Genomic DNA, 21,020 nt, shown 5'->3' with positions numbered 1-21,020 from the left:
GAGTTTCTTAGGCTTAAAGATTCAGAAGTAATATTCTTACAAGTAACTAATAGTAATATAAAAGAAGAAAAGAAAAATAGTAATATAAAAAATGAATCTGAGTTAAACTTGTGGTGGGAAGGAAAGCTTTGTTTAAGCCATGGCACAAATGTTAGTGCAGGTGTAGCGATTTTATTTTCAAATCATCTTAATGTCAGCATTTTAACAGAAATGGAAATAGAGAGAGGACGTATTTTGATAGTGAAAGCTAAAGTTGAAAATCAAATATTCGTTTTTATAAATATTTATGCTCCAAATAACGGGTCAGATAGAATGATTATGTTTTGAAAATTAGGAGAGTTTTTAAAAACGTATAGTTTGGATGGTATGTTAATTGTTGGTGGCGACTGGAATTGTTCTCTTAATTTTCTTTTAGACAGGAATAATGAGGAGCCACATCCTGTATCAGCTTCATTTTTAAAAAGCATTATAGTTCAGAATGATTTGGTAGATGTATGGAGAGATAAGAATAAAGAGATGGAACAATATACATGGACAAAAGCTTCACAGGGAATGATAAGTGCTGCAAGACTTGACAGGTTTTATGTTTTATGTAAAGAAAATAATAGAATAACGGGGTGTAATATTTCTCCTTGTTGTCTATCAGAGCACCATTATATTACAGTCAATATCGTCCATATTGGAAATTGTATGTTGCATTGTTGAAAGAGAAAGAGTTTTATGAGAAATTCTAATTGTTTTGAAATGAATGGGGTTCTAGGAAAAATAAATTTGATCATTTGATACAGTGGTGGGAAATAGGTATGACAGAAAAATATTTTGTTAGCTGTTTACATGTTTTTCAACAAGAAAAATAAAGCAAAAGATTTCTGAAATAGAACAAGAGATTTTACACATCACATCTTGTATGATTCAGAGTTCTAATCCATCTTCAGCTGGCATCTTATGTGAAAAGAAGAGATCTAGAATCTTTGTTGCAAGTGCGGGCTAAAGGTGCCCTGATAAGATCTCGATTTATGTCTGTACATGAGGTAAATCCTCCCACGGCTTATTTTTTTAATTTGGAGAAAGTGTCAAAACAACAAAATCAAATGTATTGTTTGACAACACCTGATGGACGAAAGACTTTTGATGCAAGAGAAATGAGAAAGATTGCGGTGGACTTTTATTCAAACTTGTATAGAAAAGAAGAAACTGAGACTGAATGTGTGTCACAGCTACTGCAGAAATTGCCGTCAAACACAGGGCGAGGGTCTGGACAGTTCTGTTTCATTTGAGGAGTAAATGGAGGCCGTTAAACAGATGAAGCCTGGTAGAGCGCCAGGAATTGATGGATATCAGTGGACTTCTTTAAAGCTGTGTGGAAGTACATCGGAAAAGACTTTTATGAGGTGATCCAAGAGTGTTTTAAAGAAAAACGCCTTCCCACAAGTTGCCAAAGGGCAGTATTAACACTTTTACCAAAAAAGGGTGACTTGAGTGTACTTAAAAACTGGAGACCTGTGTCAATTTTAACAACTGACTATAAACTAATAACTAAAATTTTGGCAAATAGGCTGAAAACTGTACTAGGAGATTTAATACATGAAGATCAATCATACTGCATTCCAGAAAGAACCACATATGATAATATTTTTATGATCAGAGATATTTTAGATTACTCTAAACAACATGAAGTGAATGTGGGTTTTCTGTTCCTGGATCAGGAAAAAGCATTCGATAGAGTTGATCATGGTTTTCTGCATGAAATAATGAGTGCATTTGGGTTTGGAGAAGGTTTTATTTCCTGAATCAAACTCTTATATACGAATGCCTCATGTATCTTAAAAATAAGACAAGGATGCCCACTGTCTGGTCAGCTATATGCTTTAGCAGTGGAGCCACTACTTTGTTAAGAAAAGAACTGTCTGGTCTAAAGATTGATGATCATTGCAATGAGTTTGAGTTAACAGCATATGCAGATGATATTACTGTAATAGAGAAAGATCAAAAAGATATTGATATTGTTAGTAACAGTATCTCAGTATATGAGAAGGCGTCATCTGCAAAACTGAACTGGAGTAAAACGGAAGCATTCTGGTGCAATGATAAAGAGAAATACTGTTATGTCAACGCAAAACCTGTTATCCCTGGAAATGTAAAGCGGGAAAAAGATGGTTTTAAGTTTTTAGGCATCTTTTTAGGATCAGAAGTACATCAAAGAAAAAACTGGGAAGGAGTTAAAGATAAGATTTGTAATAGATTAAGATGGAATTGGATTTTACCTCAACTATCTTATAGAGGGAGAGTGCTCGTCATAAATAATCTTGCCGACTCTATTTTATGGCATAAATTGATTGTGTTGAACCCACCAGATGAATTAATTACGGAAATTCAAAAAGTGTTGGTAAACTTTTTCTGGAATGGACAAAATTGGTTAAGAGTCAGTTCTGTATCTGCCGTTAAGCGAGGGAGGCCAAGGCCTTATGGATATTAAGTCCAAAGTAGCGGCATTTAGACTCCAGACTGCACAAAGAATCCTTTATCATCAGTCTCAGAACTGGACAGAAATAGCTTGTGCTTTACTAAAAAGAGGGGGGGGGGGTGAACTTGGATAGACACCTATTTTTAATGAATTTGAAGGAAGTGGATTTTAATGGACTCTCCTCTTTTTATGCATCAGTATTAAATGCATGGCAAAAATTCATTGTTAAAAGAGAGCTGTCTGAGGTAACTCATGAGTGGGTTTTTGAAGAACCTTTACTTTTTAATCCTCTTTTATCAAGTGTGATGTTAAATTCTAAAGGTGTCCGCACAAGCCTGGTTAAAGCAGGAATATGTAAAATATGTCATCTTCGGTCAAGGGACAGATGGATTTCTGCAGAAAATTTGGCAATGAAGATTGGGATTCATTCTGTTCGGACTGTTGAAAAACTACTATCTGAGATGCAGGAGTCCTTTCCTGAAATACCATTGCAAGCCGAAATGTTGGAGAATGTATTCCCCAGCATCAGTGTGGTTGCAAATGTAGGAGATTAGCAGGAGGCTAATGGAAGATTACTTTCTTTTACAACACCTGAACTTGGTCTCTTTGACACTATATCGAAGAAGTCACTTTATCTTGTTTGTGTCAAATATCTGAATATAAGAGCATTGAAGGATCTTCCAGAGACTAAATGGATTAATTTTGTTGAATCAGGTGCCTCTCCAAAAGGATGTTGGATATTTTATAAGAAACCTTGCAATGGAGGATTTCTCATTGGATTTTAGTAACAAACAGTTATAAAGTTCATCTAAATCCTTTGCAAGGAGAAGAGTGTTTGTTTTGTGGTCTTCCAGAAACAGTTTTTCATATATTTATTGGATGTCCAAGGCTGTTTGGAATTCTTGGTGTGTTACGAGACTTGAGCCACAATTTTGGTTTTACTTTTACAAATAGTTTCTTTATTTTTGGACCAAAATATAGTGCCTCAAATAAAAGAAAAATTGTTTTGATGACTGTTTTATTTGGTCAGGCAAAAATGGCAATTTGGTTGACAAGAAAGAGAAAAATGCTGATTAATAGTGATAATGATCCTTTGAACATGTTCAGAGCTCTGGTAAAAAGTAGGCTGGTTATGGAGTATAAGTATTATGAAATGGTGAATGATACTGAATCTCAATCTTTCTTCTTTTTATGGGGCCTTGGAAATATTTTATGTCAACCCAATGGAGAGGGAGGTTGTGATGTATTGTTGTAAAAGCTGATTTTTATTTTTTTTCCCATTTAATTTTTTTGTTTGTTTTTTTGGAATATATAATTTTGAAGTAATGTGTTAAGTGTGGTTGTATCTTGTGTTAATGGATTGTAATTAAAGACATGTTAAAGTCTCTCTCTGTCGCCAAGTGCTTGCTCATGGTGGGAATTTTTTCTAATAATATTAGATGCTCTATAGGAAAAGTGCCATGAGATAACTTCTGTTATGAATTGGCACTATATAAATTTAAAAAAAAAAAAAACTGAACAAGACACCTTCATCTAACAGGTATGTCACAGGATGCTTATCATTCTTCTATTCTTCAGCAGCAGATACACAGGTAACCAGCATGCTATCAGATTGCTGAGTCTTGATGAGTCGATCTTTATCTACTGCCAAACTCAAATCCAGCTCATCTGGTAACACATCGACAGAAACAGGAACACAGAGAGGCCAACCAAGTCATTAAACATGCTCAAAAAAAGACTCAAAAAGATCCACTAAATTACCAAGGTTACAAGCCTGGGCACACATTATGACGCACATCGTGAAAATTGCAGGCGCACCAAGCGCAGCAACACACACATCAACAATAGGATTTTCAGTTACTTCAGGTGTAGTAGAAAACTTTTTCTCCAGCTAAATCATTCCTGAGATTGAGATCAACTCCCACAATAGGCAGCTGATCTCGCACACCAACTCGCACTGTCCCAGACACCTAGGAGGAATAAGAGTGTGTCAGTGTGTGAAGCGGCACGTGTAAAACACTCAGTTTAATCCCCCCTACCAATATGTCACAACTGCAGTACGATTGGTCAGAAAAAGGCACAACACCAAGTCGAGCCACAGAATGTTTCACGCCAGTATTTTCTCAAAATAGTAACTGGAATCTTGTCCACCTGGCTGCCAGTAAGAGAAAAAAACAAACATGCGAAGTGAAAGGCTTAAAGTTATCATCAGTTTCTGGTTTTGGCAACTCTATCAAACCTTGATGCTGAATAGTGACTGACTCACCCTGAATTAAACTCACAGCAGAGGGATTTTCATTCTTTGACTGTTCTCTTTTCTTTAACACCGGACAGGCAGCAATGAGGTGACCAGGTTCATGACAGTAAAAACACTGTGAGCCGGAGCTCCTCAGCTGACAAGCGGATCTCGGAGCCCCACATCACCTTTACCAGCCCCCTCTGCAAGCGGGCAGACCTGCAAACAAACCCCTCTAACTTACCTATGTTTTAGCAGGTAGATAAGTTACTTACCTGCTAAAACAGAAACAGGAGAAAAAGGAGATCAAACAAAAAGGCTTCTACCCCCTATATTTACCGGGACTGCTATTTTCCATGTTAGTTACATTATATACAAACAGAATATCAACACTAGTATAATCTACAGTTCCAGCACAGCCAACACAACACAACACAAAACTAGACAGCACAGCACAGTCTGGTCGGGAGCCAGGAAAAAGGAGGGGCGAAACCGGCATCGGCTGGTGCCATTTTAAAGTAGGTGCCATCAGTGTCCAGTCGAATCGGCAGCCACCACCTGCAACTTAACATAATGGGAAAGACACATAACAGGGTTAACAGCACCACCCTCAGGCAGGGAGGGAGAACAGCAAAGAAATACACAAGCACACTTAAATACAAATACAAATTATGACTCAGGGTCATAACACAGTTTGCACAATATTAATTAACGCCACTCAACTGGCGTGGTGTGTGAAAATGTGTTGGCCCCCTTCCTGATTTCTTATTTAGTTATTATAGTTTCTCACACTTAAATGTTCAGATCATCAAACTAATTAAATAGTCAAAGATAACACAAGTAAACACAAAATGCAGTTTTGTTAAGATGTTCTTTTTCTGAGATGCGGTGTTACTTTTATGCCAGATGTAATGGGACACACACACCTTCCAAAAAGTTCAACTTATTAATTTTCCCAATTTTCCCTTATTAATTTTCCCAAAAGTCTTGGGGATCATCAAGATGTTTTCTGGCAAAAATGAGACAAGCCTTAATGTTCTTTTTGCTCAGCAGTGGTTTTCGTCTTGGAACTCTGCCATGCAGGCCATTTGCCCAGTCTCTTTCTTCGGGTGGAGTCATGAACACTGACCTTAACTGAGGCAAGTGAGGCCTGCAGTTCTTTAGATGTTGTTGTGGGGTCTTTTGTGACCTCTTGGATGAGTTGTCGCTGTGCTCTTGTTGTAATTTTGGTCGGCCGGCCACTCCTGGAAAGGTTCACCACTGTTCCATGTTTTTGCCATTTGTGGATAATGGCTCTCACTGTGGTTCGCTGGAGTCCCAAAGCTTTAGAAATGGCTTGATAACCTTTTCCAGAATGATAGATCTCAATTACTTTCTTTCTCATTTGTTCCTGAATTTCTTTGGATCTTTTGGTCTACTTCACTTCAGGCAGATCATATTTAAGTGATTTCTTGATTGAGAACAGGTGTGGCAGTAATCAGGCCTGGGTGTGGCTGGAAAAATTGAACTCAGGTGTGATAAACCACAGTTAAGTTATGTTTTAACAGGTGGGGCAATCACTTTTTCACACAGGGCCATGTAGGTTTGGATTTTGTTTTCCCTTAATAATAACAACCTTCATTTAAAAACTGCATTTTGTGTTTACTTGTGTTATCTTTGACTAATATTTAAATTTGTTTGATGATCTGAAACATTAAAGTGTGACAAACATGCAAAAAAAAATAAGAAATCAGGAAAGGGGCAAACACTTTTTCACACCACTGTATATCTAACTTTGAAGCTATAGGCAATCAATAAATTCACAAAGTGCCTCGTTCTCCTGACAAGTTCTCACACATTTCACTTTTATTTTGACAGTTTCATTTTACTTCTGGTTTACCCTATATAGTCAAGACCTGTGGTCTTCAATTCGCAAGGAAAAATTTAAAAATGGAAACCAAAAAACAGCACCTTGTTCCACTTGATTTTCAATGTTCATGGACATCGGAAAAATTAAAAGTGTTATCATTTAAAACGGGAAAAAAACTAGATTTTTCCATTGTTGGGATTCACTTGGACTCCACAGATGAATTTGTTCATTTTTGGAGCTATTTAGAGTATCAGCCAGCCTTAGCAGGGGAACCCGGCACTGGGATGCCAGAGCCTCCTGCTGCCCACTTCCAGCAGGCCAGCACCGCCTTCTTCAAGCAACCGCAGCAGCCTGCTTCAGCTGGGGCTCCTGGCACCACCCAGCAATCCACTTACAGCAACCACAGCAGCTGGCTCTAGTCGGTGCCAGAGCCCCCTGCCGCCCACTTCCAGCAACTGTTACAGCTTGCTCTAGCCAGGGCTCCTGGCACCAGGATGCCAGGATCTTCCGTCTCCCAGCCCCTGCAGCTCTCGTCAGCTGAAGTATTCCGCACCAGGATGCCGGTGCCCAGCTTTCCTCCACACCTCCAGAACCAAGTTCCTTCCATACTTAACTCTGGTCTTCCCTCCCATCTATTCCAGCCCACCAGGCAACCATTAACTACAGTCAATCCTCTCATTCATCATCTTAACTCTACACCAACAGATCATAGACATACAAAGATCTTGCTCTCCTCATGATGCCTTCCTTTCATCAACCACCTACTGACAGATTCCTCGAAGGACACAAAGGGCACCTCTACCCAAAACGGAGAACACCCACCTGTTCCAGAGAACTTACACCCACAGAGTTCGCTTATGCTTTCTATCTTGTCAGAAACTTATTTTGTTCACAATTTCCTACCTGCTGGCGGGAAATGCATAGCTAATCCACAATTACATGGCCATCATCCTTAACTGGCCCTCCATTTTGGAGGCAATGGTTTCTACCATATCACATCCTCTTTGTCTCCGAAGCTGCAGCCCGTCTTCAGCATGCCAATGAGGACACATGCCGAGACACACTTGACAATGAAATTTACTGCTGCATCCTTGCCACCGTGCAGCCCTACCATGCTCCACATGTGTTGCCCCTTCTCACCCAGCCTCTTCTTGATCTATTCGCGCCCACACTAAGCAAATTTCCTCCTTGCCCCATGCTAGACCAAATTCCAACTTCTCTCCCTTCTAGGTCACCTCAACTTCGCCAGTGTATAATTCTCCAAGGGCAAGCATTTATCTCTCACTTACTATCAATCACTTTCCATATTCAGTTGTGAAATCTATCCCATAATAGCTGCAGCTATTCTGTGGGGGCACAAATGGTCCTGCAAGTCCATCCTCGTATACTTTGAAAACCTCAGAGACGTAGACATAATAAACAAAGTTCGTTCCAATGCCCCATCTATCATATCGTTCATGCATGCCTAACGTGGCCCTCTGTTACACACATATGCTCTCCGCGCAGCTCATGTTCCCGGTCATTCCAATGCCATTGCTGACTCTCCTTATTCTCATTTCAGAAGTTCAGAGGCTCAGCGCCTCCTGGGGATATCATCAACAGCATACTTTCAACCGTCTCATCTTACTTGTCAGCTTTGAAGAGTTTCGTTACCTTCACAACCAGTACAACATAACTACCCATCCTTCGATCTCGTAACCATGACCTGTTTCGTTACCTTCGCCAATTTTGTGATGACCATCAAAACACATACCATCAAAAGTTTACCCTAGTGGCTTCAGCTTCTCTAAACTCCTAACTGGCAGCCCGGGTCTGGCAATCCTCAGATAACTTCAGTTCTCAGAGGACTTCATCAAGAGCCAGCTCACGTCCTCACCGCCTTCCTCTTACTGCAGACTTGCGGTCCACACCATCCACTCCGGATACAGCATCCCCCATGTTGCTCAAACTGTAGAAGCCATGTTCTTGCTTGCTTTTTCAGTTTCCTCAGATGCTCCAGATTCACCGCCTCTACCCTTTGCTTCAACCCACGCCGTCACGCCTACATTTCCAACTTGTCTAATTTCTCAGACAAAACCATGGTATTTACTTAAAGCAAACCAAAACCAATCAATCCAGTTAGCTTACACCCAACTTTTACTGTAGTATTATACTGTTGTGAGGTGGTTACTGTCGGAGTGCTAGGCGGAGTAACTCTGACAGAGTGTTAAGTCCAGTTACCTTGGACGGCATGTGGCCAAGTCTCTGGATGTTCATCAACCTGATACAGTCATGTGGTCATGTGAAGATATAACATGGTGTCAGAGGTTGGTTCAGTTCATCACTTTGACGCACTTGTTAGACACCAAAGTTTTGCTAATGCTAGCTGAAGATTGATGTTAGGACAGCAGATGCGTTCCTGGGAAATAGGGAGACGTGCAGAGAGGATGGATCAGTTTAGATTACCATCGCAACTGGTTCTAGCAGGCAATTTGGGGGGAAAACTGGAGAAGATGGGAACATGACCATCTACATGACCACAAGTGGTGCAGACGGTAAGCAGGAAAAAGTAGCCATCTTGCTGCACGCACTAGGAGAGGAGGCTCTCGAGGTGAATAACACATTTAACATTTAACATTGAACATGATGAAGAAGAGACTGTGGAAGGAGTTCTAGAAGCTTTCAGATCCTATTGTCAGCCCAAGAAAAATACAGTGTTTGAAAGACATCAGTTTGTGTGTATAGTATGCATGATCAGCGCCTGAAAGAAAGACTTTTGAGAAAACCAAATCTTACACTAGAGAAGGCCATAGACAAGGCCCAGGCAAGTCTACAATTTTATGTAACAAAACTTGGACCCCAGTGATCTGAACAACACTAAATAAGGACAACATTACACCATTCCTACAAAGGATGAAGTTTTGTCCAGGCTTGCTGGTAAGAAGATATTCACAGTGCTAGATAAAAGGATGGCTATTGGCAACTAACTGTAAGGAGAGTGGAGTGACCGGCTTCCTCCAATCTGCACAACACGGCACAGCAAAAGACTTTTTCACAAAGGAACCACAATTCTTCCCTGCATGGCTAATCCACAACAAAATCGCCAGCTAACGGCAGCACACCAAAGCAACTTTTTCCTTACGGACTGGTAACATACCTGGGCATTATATAGCTTCACATAGCTTAACAGTGTACTTGGCTAAGTAAATGGTAAATGGACTGTACTTATATAGCGCCTTTCTAGTCTTTCTGACTACTCAAAGGGTCTGAGGGTGAAGGGATGTTGTTAATATTCATCCACATGTAGTCACAGAGTAATATTACATACTGATGCTCAGATAAATGGTATATGACAGTAATTCAACAAAACCTTACATCCCTAGATATTGATGTGTTTTATTAAATTTGTACAGCTTTCTAAAACTGGAGTTCCTCCGTTAAAGCTGGAGTGCAGGACTTTTACATATAAATGAACGTCCGTTACATTTAAGCGCTTGCCAAACGAGTTCACACAATGCTGATTAAGCCTATCACTGCCAGGTAAATCTCTCTGTATTTCACAGTATTTAAATCTGGTGTCTGTGTCCCAAACTGGACTTCAACTACATATCATTATATCATTTAGTTTTAACGATGTACATGTACTGATGTGTTTTTCTGAGGTTTATTGCTGTAATGTGTCTTCATCTGTTAGGTCATTTGATAGCCACATGCTAAATTGATGTGAGTAATGTTATGCTCCACACAGACAGAGTCTGCATGCTAACTAACTCCTTTTAACTTGGCACCACTATCCAACACACACACACACACACACACACACCTCTAATCTGGCCTACACAATCACATACGGCGGAGAGGAACTTCAAATCTCCCGCTTCACTGTACCTTTTTTGTCTGACCACGTGTTATCATGCTCATGCACACGAGATATACATATGGAGGCAGAACAAAAGAAAACACACACATAATTGCACTCATACAGACATGCGCTCAGACACACTCACACACACACAAACACTCTCATACATGTGTCTTTTGTTGTTCGGTTTAGTGAATTTTAGTTAGATTTTTGCTTTTTTTATATTCTTAATAATGTTTGTGGATAATTACGCTGGTTTCTTTAATGTTGCACAAAGGTGAATTCTGTCAACCTCTTCTATGTTGAACTCCAAATCCTTCAACCTACTAGCTATTAATGATCATTTTAGTTCTAGTTATTATTTAATTAGTTCCAAATTGATAGTTTAGTATATTTTAGACTCAGCCAATTGATTGGCTATCATTTCTCTTTTTTAAGAGTGGTCCCCCGAGGAACTTTATTAATTAAAGTTATTATTTATTATTATCTTTCATCATTCTGATAGCCAAAATGTAATTGATTGTACCTACACAATTTGGTACCCCTTTACCATTGTAATTCCCTACACCGTTTTGGTTTTAAAACAAAAAAAAAAAAAGGCGCTGTTGTTTTTGTTTTTCCGATTCGGTTTTGAAACACAAAAATAAAAGAATGACCCATACACAGATTTAAATAGCAGTAGCGCATTTAAACTACTTCAACTGCAGCTGTGCTCATTTACATTATCAGTCTTAGTAAATGTCCTGCTAAAGTAAAAAAAGAATTAGGCAAGGTTTTGCAGTCTTGATAGTTTTTTGCAGGGGGCTTATTAAATATGATGCTCAGTGTTTTATTTGGTCCATTATTTAATTTGTCTTGCCAGAAGAATATAATATTAAAAGATTGAAGAAAATACTTTTCCCTGCAATCCTTGACTTGTTACAGAACAGAATTTAAGCCGGGGGAGATTTAGTCATATGTAGCCCAGTCTATAGGACCTGCCGCACACATACTGTTAGAAGACAGTTAGAATAAGATGAAGGTTAGCAGTAACAAGTAACATCAGGACATTTTCAGAGCGCTGTAGAATCCATCAGTCCTCACCTCTCTGACTGTCTTCCTCCTCTTGGTCAGGGATGGATCAGACGGCTGTCCGACTGCAGTCCAGCTCCAACTGACCTTGTAGTGATGGACGGGAACATCCAGGTCAGCAGGCATACTCCACTGGAACCAGGCTGACACCGCCCTGCCGGGGCCAAAGCTCATACTGGCCACTCTCAGCTCAGTGGGAGCTGGAGGATAGGAGGGGTCTGAGGGTGAAGGGATGTTGTTAATATTCGTCCACATGTAGTCACAGAGTAATATTACATACTGATGCTCAGATAAAAAGTATATGACAGTAATTCAACAAAACCCTACATCCCTAGACATTGATGTGTTTTATTAAATTTCTATAGCTTTCTAAAACTGGAGGAGTTCCTCCCTTAAAGCTGGAGTGCAGGACTTTTACATATAAATGAACGTCCATTACATTTAAGCGCTTGCCAAACGAGTTCACACAATGCTGATTAAGCCTATCACTGCCAAGTAACTCTCTCTGTATTTCGCAGTATACCAGAGTTTTTAAATCTGGTGTCTGTGTCCCGCGCTGGCACACCGATAGTGATGCATTTTACATCAACCAGCAATGATTGGTTTGCCAGAGCTGAAGAGGGGAGCACCCGTAGCGATAGACTAGGCTACAGCAACTAGAAGTATGGCGGAGCATATGGCGTAAAAATCATGTCAAAGAAAAGTTTCTGATGCTCCAGATAAAAAAGAAACTCGGCGTTCAGAGGAAGTATTACAGTCAAAAAAAGAAAGCCATCGATGGCGAGGACAAGCACAGATAACCATTCGTATAGCTCTTGTTGGAGAGCGCTGAAAGAAGAGATGGGACTGAGGGCAGACAAGGATGTGGCATTACTGCTCTTGAACAGGTTGGTATTTGTAGAATATTTGGAGTAGACTTCGTAGCTATTACATTTACTCTACCTAAATAATGGATTATTGTCTTGGAACTCTGGAAATGTCTGTATTTTTATAACTCTTTCTGAACACAAGCCTGGGACTTTCCTGGGTGTTATGTAATTCGTCAGGCATAAGACATACGTCATAAGCACGCATCGACAGTGTTTGTGTAATTACTCTCACTGCCAGAAGGGGGAGACAAAAGTTCCGCACTGCAGGTTTAAATAAAATTAAAGGAAAACTCCTTCAAGGTAAAACATTTTCCATAAGAGTTCACAAATGAATGTCGTTATACATGACATACAGCATCATGCAGTTTGCAATTTGATGTCGGCTTAATCAACAGTGTAAAAACTAAAATTACAAAAAAATCAATATTTCAATAATAAAATCTGGATCTAGAACACAAAGTATATGTAAATACTACTATGATTACTTTCATTATTTGTAAGGACTATCTCTGTGTGATTTGCCAGAAGACAAACATGACACTTGCGAACAAGAGTAGGACTTTTCTAACAGTGATTGGTTGTTTGTTTGTCAAAGTCTGTTTTGCCATGGATTTGTGTTTTCCTGTTGCTAAACCTGAAAACATACTTAACCCTAACCTCAATCAGTTGTCACTTCGATGCCTAACCATAACCTAACCTAACTCCAACCAGAGGGCAGAGCAATGGTAAACACTTCAGGAAACACTCTCTAAGAGGAAACAACACATGATGGCAACTTGCCGATGCGGCTTTCCATGCGACCATGGCAACCACAGAAACCACACAGAGGAAAACAATGAATTCTTTGAGAGCTCCTTCAAACAACAGAGGTTTGCCCCTACATCTAACTGTAGAACCATATGCTATAAATGGTCAATTCTATGCTAAAGTGTCTCTGACTGAAACAACGTTTATGATATTAGTTAGCTAAACTTGATATATTATCATGACGTATTGCTTTCCTCTAACACCCTGCTCTGTTTGGCTGTGTGATTTTACAGTAATTACAGTGAAATTACATTAGGTGGATAGCAGCAGCTTTTAGTGTATGGTGCAGTTTGTTAGTGGGATCAGATGAGACTGGTAGTGGCTGCAATGGAGTTGCGCCCTGCTCAAATGTTTTTAGTCACAAAAGCATGAAAAACACAATCAAACCTGTGATAGGTTGTCCTGTTTTTTTAATTCAGAAATGTTTTAATTCTTTCCCTAATCTTGTGCTGTTGATAATTTTTTTCAATCATTGTTAGACACTTTGCTTGACTAATCTGCCATTTTGTTAGACTGAGTCTAATTTCTAGTATCTGAATAACCATTTTGCAGCACCAGTAGTTATTTTTACTCTGTCAAGGTGACAGGTGGCATTTGGAATTTTCTGTCAATACAGTCTGTGCTTTTAAGAATTGCTTTCATAATTATAGTGACACATGAACAAACAAATACTCTCTCTCGCTCTCTTTCTCACACACACATACACACACACAGAGGGTGTCTGTCTGACCCCTGCTGGAGTGGATGTGTCTGCTGGGCGTTGTGAAACCTCTGGTCCCGTGGTTGTTGACAGCTGCCACTCTGAACTGGTACCAGCGACCTGGACGGATGTCAGAGAGCCTCGCTTCCTGCTCCGTGGTCTATGATGGATCAGGTGGATTGTTGGAGGGAGCAAGATAAAACATGAACCCACTGATATGTGGAAAAAACAGTGTGCCTTCAAATGTTTTAAAAATATGTTAAGGAAGTTTCTTTTACGCTTGGTCTTCTCACAGTCAGATTTTCAAACACAACACAGTTCATAGAGTTTCAAAACATCAACAGAAAATTGGCACATAATTTGGCATTTGGGCGCTATAAAATCAGGAGTTTGTGTGGCCAAAAACCAAAGTGAAGCTAGTTAAAAATCAACTACATAGACATCTGTAAGCTTAAATAATATTCACATTAACAGTCTGAATGTAAAGTGTAAGGAGTCACAGCCTGCAGGAACACAAAGTGTTCCCCATATAGTGACATTCAGCTGGGGCATGTTACAGTATGACTTTTAGGAACATTAAGAACATTAGACTTGTGTACCTACAAGGTACACGTATTTTGTCACAGGACTGAACAATGAAATGAAAGTTGTAGCTCACTTCATGCTACACACACAGAACATATATACAAATATTTAAAATTAGAATAGAATAAAAATAAAAACAACATATACAGTTACTTACAGTATATACAGTGTGTACGGAAAGTATTCAGACCCCTTTAAATTTTTCACTCTTTGTTTCATTGCAGCCATTTGCTAAAATCAAAAAAGTTCATTTTATTTCTCATTAATGTACACTCAGCACCCCATCTTAACAGAAAAAAACAGAAATGTAGAAATTTTTGCAAATTTATTAAAAAAGAAAAACCAAAATATCACATGGTCATAAGTATTCAGACCCTTTGCTGTGACACTCATATTTAACTCACATGCTGTCCATTTCTTCTGATCCTCCTTGAGATGGTTCTACTCCTTCATTGGAGTCCAGCTGTGTTTAATTAAACTGATTGGACTTGATTAGGAAAGGCACACACCTGTCTATACAAGACACAGCTCACAGTGCATGTCAGAGTAAATGAGAATCATGAGGTCAAAGGAACTGCCCAAGGAGCTCAGAGACAGAATTGTGGCAAGGCACGGATCTGGCCAAGGTTACAAAAGAATTTCTGCAGCACTCAAGCTTCCTAAGAGCACAGTGGCCTCCATAATCCTTAAATGGAAGAAGTTTGGGACAACCAGAACTCTTCCTAGACCTGGCCGTCCAGCCAAACTGAGCAATCGTGGGAGAAGAGCCTTGGTGAGAGAGGTAAAGAAGAACCCAAAGATCAGTGTGGCTGAACTCTACAGATGCAGTAGGGAGATGGGAGAAAGTTCCAGAAAGTCAACTATCACATCACATATCGCAGCCCTCCACCAGTCGGGGCTTTATGGCAGAGTGGCCCGACAGAAGCCTCTCCTCAGTGCAAGACATATGAAAGCCTGCATAGAGTTTGCCAAAAAACACATGAAGGACTCCCAGACTATGAGAAATAAGATCCTCTGGTCTGATGAGACCAAGATTGAACTTTTTGGCGTTAATTCTAAGCGGTATGTGTGGAAAAAACCAGGCACTGCTCATCACCTGCCCAATACAATCCCAACAGTGAAACATGGTGGTGGCAACATCATGCTATGGGGGTGTTTTTCAGCTGCAGGGACAGGACGACTGGTTGCAATTGAAGGAAAGATGAATGCGGCCAAGTACAGAGAGATCCTGGAAGAAAACCTCTTCCAGAGTGCTCAGGACGTCAGATTGGGCCGAAGGTTCACCTTCCAACAAGACAATGGCAGAGGATCCCCAAATCCAGGTGTGAAAAACTTGTTGCATCATTCCCAAGAAGACTCGTGGCTGTACTAGCTCAAAAGGGTGCTTCTACTCAATACTGAGTAAAGGGTCTGAATACTTATGACCATGTCATATTTCAGTTTCTTTTTTAATAAATTTGCATACATTTCTGTTTTTTTTCTGTCAAGATGGGGTGCTGAGTGTACATTAATGAGAAATAAATTTGCTGCAATGAAACAGAGTGAAAAATTTAAAGGTGTCTGAATACTTTCCGTATCCACTGTACATATAGAATACGCTGATGGCTAAACCTGAAAATGCAAAATGACATGGAAACAGGAAAATGAACAGGAAAATTTATTAAATCTCTTCTTCCTCCTTCCTTCCTCTTCTTTCAGTCTGCAAACAACATTCTGCCTCACATGCAAAACGTGTTAAACAGTGGGACAGACAGTCTGGTTTATCTGCTGAGTCTCAGCTGGTTAAGCCTCTGTTCAGTCTCCTCCTGCGCTCTCTATACTTTTTATAATACAGCTGAATTCACGATTTAATTGTTTTCATTTACATATTTTTTTATATTATGTTTCTGCTGTCATGACAACTGAACAAATATAAATTAGTGATTTGATCGAGACTCATAAACACTACCTGCTAAACAGGTGAACAGTAACTCTAATAGTAACTTTACTGCTGCGCTGAGACGATGGTCAAATCAGTATTTTATGATTGCAAAGTCATATGATAAAATAAATACAGGTAATTGACAACACCTGTAGTGTGTGTGTGCAGATAATTAGACACTAAAATGTGCAACAGGCATTTACAGGGAGTGTTTTAGAAAAAAATCTGTTTTCAGGAGGAAAAACACTGGCTTAGTGTGAATGGAAGGCCAAAATGAGAGGGGAAAATTGTTTTCAAATTTAGCTGGCTTAGTGTGGGTGTACTCTAAAGCAGCAGCCTCAGGCACTGGAGAATACAGGAATTATGTGTATGTCAGTGTTGCTGTGCCACCTGTGTTTTTATGATTGGAAAATGGGGAGTTATTTAGACATTGGTCACACATCTTAAACACAACAGGTATTCCAGTGATGGGCATGAGGCTGGCTTTGCATTTTCTATATGAAATTTGTTGTAGTTGGCAAAAATCAAAATCCCATAATCAACAAATGTATTGTGGGATGATGGGGTCTAGAGAGGGTATTCCACTCAGATGACTGAGATCTCAGTTCATCAGTGCAGCATAACCTAAATAAAAATACTCATCTAAAGAAATAGCTTTATAAGCTAAATGCCATTAAACTTTTTTAAAGCACAATTAATAGGCACACGCTGTCAACGGCCACTTTTAATACTGTTTGTGCCTCAGTCAGATTTAGAAGTCTTTGTAACACCCTTACATTTTTACATAGCTAAAGGTCATCAAGAGCAAAACCTGGGAGTCATAAATAAGGACTGACACACTTATTTTTTGTTTGGCCAATTAGGAACTACAGTACAATGAGTGTAGTTTTGAGTACATGAATATGTTCCCAGATGTTTTCAAATCTGATATAACACCATACATTTGGTGCAGTGAACTAACCTGTGCAACAACCTGCCAGGAGGTGGCAGTGTCCTCGCTGGGCTGGATGCCAAAGTTCCACCTCCTCTGGAGGATGTAGACAACAGGCTCAGCTGAGATGTTGAAGTGGGAGAACCAATGCACCTCCAGCTGACCAGGGAGTTCTTTAAAGCCCAGCTTCTTCCTCGGCTTCAGAGGAGCACCTGGGAGATGAACATTATACTGTTATCAAACCATGAAATATACATCCACAATAAGTAGAACAGAATAAATTGAGGGTGATTTGTGAGCAAACAGTAGATACATTTTTTGATACATATACTTTTTACGTTTTCATGGTGATGTAAAACTGCTTGGAATTCATTTATCCTCTAGAGACCTCACAGAATGTTTATTGGAAAAATTACTCAATTATGATCATGTATACGATTGTAGTTCATAGGTGAAACAGATGTTTTGTAAAGGGTCTATATCAGCCTGGTGAGTCAGCAAACTCATATATTTGTTGAACTCTTGTGATTAGAATTAGTATTTTACCATATCCCTTTCCAGATACCACCATCTACTGTAATTCTCAGCACATATTGGCTGTGTCCCAGCAGAGAGGACATTGAGCTGCAAGTATTCACAGCTTTACTCAGTGCCACGGTGTGAAAAGGCAAAAGGAGTTTCCCCACATCTTTCCTCTCCTATCATGTTACCATCAGTGAGGCCTGAACATACTGCTGCAAGCTCACAGGATCTGTTTTTCCTCAGCTCTCTTTGATTCCTCTTCCGACAATGGAGGCTTAAGTAGGGCAAGCTCCACCTGACTCAGACTCACAGCAGCACAGCCGCACCCTGTTTGTGGAACCCTGGAATTACCTAATTTATTTGTGAAGGCCCAGGGAGGCTTGGATGACATCTTTTTTTAGGTTGACAAGAAGTTTATGACAGTTTAAGTATGTTGTGTCTTTAGTTGGCAGAGAGGCACACACACACAGACCTCGCCAAAATGATAAAACACCTTTCATTTATGTTGAGTTTTGCCTCTTTCAGTTTGCTACTCATATTTTACTCTACGGCAGACCGATATGTGCATTAAAATACAATTTTTAATGTTACCAATAATAGCATCCACCTGGAATTCCATAGAATCAATACTGATGATGTTCTGTTTGATCAGTGAGTTTGCCAAAACAGCTTATAGAATGTTGGATCGTTTCCATGCAGTTGGTTTAATTAAGCTTAGCTGAAGTTCAGTCAGGAAGACTATCTTCATGCTTACTCACTCACTCTTTCAGATAAACCAATCAGATTTTGCCACAACCTCTGTGAGCCAATCATCTAGTTGCTGTCAAACTTTAAAACTGTTCCTTTCTCTGCTGTTGTCAGCTGTCATTTCAGTGTCAGATCAATGCAACCCTCCTCCACCCCATTCACCTCTAGTTTTAATCACAACCAGCTCTCGTGTCTGTCCACTGAGCTCATCAGAAGTCCCGCTCCACATCAAATCTATCCAGATCTTGGATCTCAGCCATTGCTCTTCACCCCTTCACCACCACCAACAGTGTATAGAATCCATCTGGGACATACATGTACAGCTCATGGATCACTACCCCCTTTAAATAATGGTGTCACATTTGGGTCTAATTGCTCCTCTCATATTTCTTCAACTTTCCTATTGTGCACTATGCTAATAATTGAAAAAGAAACTTGAAGAGTAATTAATTAAGTCTATCCTGATAGAAATACCTGCAGTCAACACACAACAGCAGGAATGATTCATGTGTTTCAGCTACAGTCTCTGATTGCACAGAAGGGCTGTGATTGATTTTATGTAGGGATGGCACAGCATTGGTAACTTCATTAATTATTTCAATCTCCAACATGGTGGCAGGATCAGTCAGCATCTAATGTTAATTAATGTTATATGTTTTGCTAACATACTGTTAAGCTGTTGCTCACATATTCCAAGTTTAATCAAATCTGTCATTTTCATTATAAGGAAAAGTCCAAATTCCACTTCTCCTGGAGATTCAAAATATTTTATTCTTTAATGTATTGAGAATTATTATAGTGAGTTTTCCTTTTTTCCTCTCATAATCACGTCTCAGAATATTTGCGGTAGTGGCCTTATTCTGCTCATGGAAATGTATCCATTCCTTTCACTTTTTTCATTGGATAGATAAGGGCTTTCGCATATTGTTTATGATATATATTGGACTTCAAAGACATAGATGAAACTTTTCAGTTATGCAGAAAAGGAGTAGAATTGTGGATTTTTAATGTAGCCTAATTGTTTGCACCACTATAACTGGTATGCCAGCAGCTGCTACATCAGGTGGTATTTGGGGCAATGTTAATATTTGGGGTGTTGTATAGTTTTATTTTGGAATTTCAGGTGCTTCATTAGACATTTCTCTCTCTCAGATACCTCAGCCTCTCTCCTTGGGTTCATTGATTCAGGGGCTTCAGGTTCATTCGTTATCTGTCTGCTTTTAAAAGGGCATGAAAGGAGCTCATGTGATTGATCATTACTGAAACTTGCCCCGACTCCACCTGCTGATTCTGTATTCCTCCTACTAATAATTAATTCAACTTCTCTTTCATGTTGCTCCTGGCTGCGCCTGGTTTACACCGGTGGTTATCAAAATTGCAAAAAGTGTGTTGGTTACAGACATGTGTGATTTTGCTTGTGTTTCAGTTTGTGCCCTGTTTTTGGGACAATAGGGCCCTGAGTATGCAAATCACAAGTGCATTTTTCTTGTTCAAGTGTTGAGTCCAAAAAAGTAATATATGTACAAGTGTTGAACACTCACTATGAAATTTCTATTTTAAATATAGCCGCAAGCAGCAATTCCGGGGTTCAAGCCAACACACTGTTGGAAGTTTAAAGCTTTTGATCAAACCAAACGTGACAAAAGCAGTGAAATCTCCCATTTTTTGTGTTTTAACAAATAGAATGAACAACAATTTCTGATTCATAGTCTGATTCGCTTTGTGCCACGCACATTTTTTTGCCCCTGTAGCGCCCCATAGCGGTCGATTTGAAGGAAACTTTTAGGGCATGTTTCAGGTTCTTATGTGGATATATCCTGGAAGCTATGTGATGATTGGAAAAACAATTTCTGATTTATAGTCTGATTCATGTTATGCAACGCCCCTTTTTTACATTTGTAGCACCCCCTAGAGGTCGATTTGAATAAAACTTTATTGGTATGTTTCAGGTACTTATGTTGACATTTCCGATAAGTTTTGTGATGAACGGCCCAACTGTTGTTGACTTTGGTCTATTTACGTGGTGAGCCTCGCCCCCTTTTGAAGTCCATTGGTCAATATCTCAGCCTTCCAATTGAAGCTTGAAGCTTCGTCCAATGATTGTCCACCAAAAATTTGGTAGCAATCGGACCTACGGTTAAGGGGGAGATGTCAGAAATGTGTTTTTCAAAAAATTCAAAATGGCATAAAATCTAGTTAGGCGGACTTTAGTGGTCCAAGAGGCTTTCTTTGTAGAGTACAATGAGCTGGACTTTTTTTGAGAAATTTCAAGTCATTCGGCCCTTCGATGTGAGGGGCATGGCCTGTTCAAAATTGCATTTTTGGGCCTTAATTACAGCATCACCATGTGGCCGATAGGGCAAATATTTCTGTGGAAGCACATGCACATCATTTCCAGTTATTGGGCCAAGGTTTGTATGTCTAGCTCATTCCAGCTCATGGCAATTTAAGCTGCAGCATAAGACAAATAATAACAA

General features: G+C 39.6%; 1 protein-coding gene across 3 annotated transcripts in view; it reads right to left on the bottom strand.

Annotated features, from left to right (window-relative positions):
- The window catches only part of anos1a (anosmin 1a), a 95,112-nt gene that overhangs the window by 32,374 nt on the left and 41,718 nt on the right, over positions 1-21,020 (bottom strand). For all 3 annotated transcript variants that reach the window (XM_044188406.1, XM_044188407.1, XM_044188408.1), the window contains exons 5-7: positions 17,305-17,486; positions 13,868-13,997; positions 11,474-11,679 (exon numbers count right to left, since the gene is read on the bottom strand). In XM_044188406.1, coding sequence (XP_044044341.1) covers positions 11,474-11,679; positions 13,868-13,997; positions 17,305-17,486 — 518 coding nt within the window. The remainder of the gene's footprint in view (positions 1-11,473; positions 11,680-13,867; positions 13,998-17,304; positions 17,487-21,020) is intronic.

This window comes from Siniperca chuatsi, linkage group LG24, assembly GCF_020085105.1.
Source record: "Siniperca chuatsi isolate FFG_IHB_CAS linkage group LG24, ASM2008510v1, whole genome shotgun sequence".
Taxonomy (NCBI): domain Eukaryota; kingdom Metazoa; phylum Chordata; class Actinopteri; order Centrarchiformes; family Sinipercidae; genus Siniperca; species Siniperca chuatsi.
Note: the sequence above shows the minus strand (reverse complement) of the source record. Positions and strands in the feature narration are given on the sequence as shown.